The sequence below is a fragment of the Carex rostrata genome, chromosome 9 (assembly GCF_964058835.1).
Source record: "Carex rostrata chromosome 9, lpCarRost1.2, whole genome shotgun sequence".
Taxonomy (NCBI): domain Eukaryota; kingdom Viridiplantae; phylum Streptophyta; class Magnoliopsida; order Poales; family Cyperaceae; genus Carex; species Carex rostrata.
The window spans coordinates 7,291,816-7,296,134 of NC_135926.1; the positions used below are offsets into that span (position 1 = coordinate 7,291,816).

At 33.1% G+C, this 4,319-nt stretch overlaps 1 protein-coding gene across 1 annotated transcript; it reads right to left on the minus strand.

The window, feature by feature from the left end:
* Positions 1 to 646: 646 nt before the first annotated feature.
* Positions 647 to 2,678, minus strand: LOC144559771 (uncharacterized). The gene is made up of 3 exons (XM_078308892.1): positions 2,144 to 2,678; positions 1,658 to 1,854; positions 647 to 1,024 (listed from the first exon to the last, which is right to left on the minus strand). The coding sequence occupies exons 1-3, from the start codon at positions 2,463 to 2,465 to the stop codon at positions 749 to 751; spliced, it is 795 nt and encodes a 264-aa protein (XP_078165018.1). The 5' UTR covers positions 2,466 to 2,678; the 3' UTR covers positions 647 to 748.
* Positions 2,679 to 4,319: the final 1,641 nt, after the last annotated feature.

Genomic DNA, 4,319 nt, shown 5'->3' on the forward strand with positions numbered 1-4,319 from the left:
AGAATAGGAACCGGACAATATATTAAGGATATGCTTACTTCGCATACTCATTTAATAATTAACTAATTTTACAATTATTTGATATTGAATATCATAATTTTAGTTTACAAAATTCTGTTGCACAACCCTTGTTAATTAAGATAATTAGCAAAATAATTTCAAACAGGTATGTTGTGGCAATTTCTTTATGAGCTTCTATATATATCACACACCTTTCAAAGTTTCAAGTACACAATAATAAATGACATCAAAGTAATATAAAGTTCCAGCATTAATTTCAAATTTTCAACCTTGAGACAACAAGATCAGAAATGATTCATTGACACTTTTAAGATAATTGTACTTGAATGTTAATGGAGAATAACCCTCCCAATGATACAAATTTGTATGGTAAAATATTAGACAAAAGGTTTGCTAGAAAACCCTACTTTAATTTAGGTTAGGTTTAATGTCATACATTTCAAGTTGCATGTCGTTATCAAATGCACATCTACTTGATTTCCATATCCCCTCCGTTACATCTCACAATTCTTAATGTCAACACAGCCCACTATTTTTCAACAGAATACTAATTTCTTAAGAAGCATGATACACATTCCTTACAAATATATATATATATTCTAGCTAAATCAAGCAAGCAACTAGCTCTCTCCTTTTTCTCTCTTTTTGTCTTTGATATACAAGATAGACATTACATTAGCAATCAAGCTATATAATCCTAACAGTGCCCATGAATTGATGAGATTAATTAACTTGAAGGGGCAATTGAGAGCTCTAAATTTGGGGGTTCTGTGTGAAGTTGAACCTTTGGTATTAGAGGCGAAGGTGGTAATGTAACACTTGGCACTGCATTAACTGACAATGGATAATTTGACATGAAATTTAGATAATTGGGCAGGTTAGTATGATCATGTGGGGCTATAGTGTTGAAAGAGAGTGAATGAAATTTAAGGTTGGACAGAGAAGATTCATCCCGTAACCTTGGAGATTGATTGATGTTAGATGGTGCTTTACCAGCGTCAACCTGAAAAAGAATTTGAATTCTACATTAGCTCAATATTATCATTGAAAGTGAGGTTAAATTTACAAGAAATCTCTTTTCTTAATTAGTTTTTTAAATATTGATGTAATAGTATCATGCGAGGAGTCTGAAAATTTTAAATAGGGATAAATATATATCGAACTAAATCTTGATACCGATATAATGATTGCATGAAAAGTATAAAATTATAACTATGAGAGTTACAATGAAATAATCTACTTTTTTTTGGAGGTAAATATGAATTTTCTTAAAAAAGAAATACTTGCGTAGCATCAAATTATCACATATACATGTATAATTAGAAAAAAGAATGGAGACGTTGCACTTCATTTGAAGTTACATCTTTTTCTTTCTTTCTTTTTTTCATTTTTCAATAATTTCTCTTTTATTAAACCTAATTCTCAATTTTTTTTACTACAATGTCTCTTTTATTAAAATCTAATTCTGAAGAGTCAACTTTTATACTATGCAAGGGAATTTTTTTGTTTTCCTACATCGGCTTACATATACTATACTGTCAGAGATTGATATGTGTTTGGACTTTGGACTGGATTATAAATTTAGTTCCTCGAGGAACCTCTAGTGTATGCATAAATATATAGTTGACATATTTACCAAATCAAAGAGGCTCGATCGCCGCTTCTTTTGCTTTATGATAGTTTGTCTGAGGAAATATTTTTGGGCATGACTAGCCACCTGAGTCGGGCTTCTAGTCGTGACAAAGTGCCGCGAAATCCCGCGCCAGTCTCCCTTCCCCAATTTCTCGAGACCCTCCAGAAATCTGCGGTGCTCTTCTTCACACCACGGGATCCCTGTACAATTTTGAAAGCTTCTGTATGATTGAAAATGTACACTGATATAAACTATAAGGTGTATCACCTTTAACTTGATGAAAGCAGAATAGAATTGCCATTTGTTGTGCCTTTGAAACAATGATGGAAGAGGAACAAGTTGTTTACATGACGCTACTTTCAATTAACAACACAGTTATAATGATTAGACAAAGTGGAGCGTGAAATGAAAAAAAAATGAAACAAAAATAATCAAGAAATAGCTCCTTAGATATATAATTGTAATAATTGAAGACCACAAGAAATATACCTTTTTTCCTCTCTTGTGTTCTACCCAGAAGTCCATCAGAAAGATATTCATTCGAAAACCGTTCAGAAACTTCATCTATGGAAATGAGAGACGACGAAGAGGAAACCGACGGAGAGCACGAAGAAGTTGAGATGCTCGGAGAAGGTGTCACAAATGATTCCATGCTAAAACACTTCTTCATATTAGGTGTAGAACTATTTCTGACTTGTAGTTCAACACCAAATAGCCTCAATCTGTCTCCAGTACTCTCCATACCTCGCAAGCCCCTGCATGTTCTCGAGTTGTGGCCATTGTTGCCACAATTAGAGCATTTCCTTGTCATTGGAGGAGCAAATTAAGGAAGAGGGAAATGGAAAAGAGAGATGTGCCTTTGTGATTCAATGTGGGCTTTTAATAAGAAGATGAGATTTCATTAGTGGATTAAAGACAAAGTTATATGATTGGTTGTGGGAACAGAGGAGACACACAATTGGCTGGTGTCTGGTGTGTGATGTGCGTGTGTGTATATATATACACACACTTGACTTTTTATGGCGAGCGTAAAGGCTAGCGTAAATTTGAAAGTTAAATATACTTTGTGTGTGGCAGCTTAAGCATCTCTCTGAGTGGATACTTGCATATTTTGGATATATTTATATTACATTTAAACTAAAATTAGTAGAGGAGATGTGCGTGGTTGATGAGTTCAATAAATATATTTCAAACTAGCACTCAAATTAAATACATTGGTTGCGTTGTTGGAATATAGTCAGAGAAAATGACAGCGCGCACTGGTTGTCTGGTTATATTAATTATGATTAATTCTTTATTCTTCTCAGTTAGCTTGTGATTTTTTTTTGGTTGAACAAAGGTTAAGTACAAGTTATTCAACTATTAAAATTTATTAGGAATTTTTATTAATATTTCGATCCTACAATTTTCTACGGAGAAAATATTGTCTTTGTTAATCAAAGGTTTTTTTTTTTTTTTTGAGAAAATGTTAATCAAAGGTTGATTCTAAATTAACTTGTGAACTTTTGTCACAGAATTTACTTCGTCTGTTGACTGTCATCACCGTGCATGGGACAGACACGGTCAAGGTTTCTAGAACTTCGGACCAACTGCGCACGAGATACAAACAAAATTGTTTTCAAAACAAATGAAATGCTTAAACAAGACAACTTTGGCTCAAGCAAAATTAACACACCTCCTATTCTGAAGTAAATTGACGGAATAAAATGAACTTTTAATCCCTCTTATTTAATTTCAAAATATTCTTATTTGACAAGATTAAAATGGAGGAAAAGCCCGTTTCATCTTCACTTGTTAAACAGTGTAAAGGATCAGTTATAAATTTATGACAATGCAAACTAAATAGTTCAGGAACTTTTTAATTAAACAAGTGTTGCAAGCCGCTGCAAATTGTTTATTGGGCCTATTGCAATTGTGTTACATAATACCATTATTACCTGGATCAATATATTATCTGAGTCATCTACTTATTAATCACTGGGCCTAGCTAATGTTTTAACAATGTAATTAGGCTAACTTGGGAGCAGGCTTTGAAAAATTGAATTTTATATCCACATACCATTTCCAATCTTAGTCCATAATATTTTTTCTCCCGTTTAAATCTTAGTAGACTTTCCAAAGAAAATAATGTCAAAATTAGAATGTGTGGCCCATAATTGTAAATGAACAAGCCGAAAATTAAAAACTGTGAATCTAAGTTCCAATTAAGAAAAATGCGGCCATTTTTATTAATAACCCAAAAAAATAAGGTATTTATCAAAATAACCACAAAATCTGAGTTTTTTCAAATATAACCAAACCGCCAGGTATGCTGGCGGTCCACTTCTATAGCGGACCGCCAAGGACATGGGCGGTCTGATAGGGACCCGACCGCCAGGATCCCTAGCGGTCCGCTTTTTTTTTTTTTTTTTTTTTTTTTTAGAGATCTAATTTTTTGTTAATATTTTCATTTGTGAAGTTTTAGTTTTTTTTTTGCTTAGGGTATTTGCCAAAAAATAAAACATTTGATATATTTATAAGCAAAGGTTTAAATAGCGTTTATCACGTCATAGCGTGCTGGCTGAAAAAACAACGCTATTCTCAAATAGCGCCGCTATAGCGATTTTGGCGATTTTGAAGCGATTTTAGGCGATTTTGAGGCGATTGCTACATGTATTCATTGTTA

Excerpts from the sequence above, each read along its gene's own strand:
- LOC144559771 (XM_078308892.1), bottom strand. The coding sequence starts at position 2,465 with ATGACAAGGAAATGCTCTAATTGTGGCAACAATGGCCACAACTCGAGA. Across the intron at positions 1,855-2,143 it reads AACACAAGAGAGGAAAAAAG|GGATCCCGTGGTGTGAAGAA; the intron begins GTATATTTCTTG and ends AAAATTGTACAG. Across the intron at positions 1,025-1,657 it reads GATCGAGCCTCTTTGATTTG|GTTGACGCTGGTAAAGCACC; the intron begins GTAAATATGTCA and ends ATTCTTTTTCAG.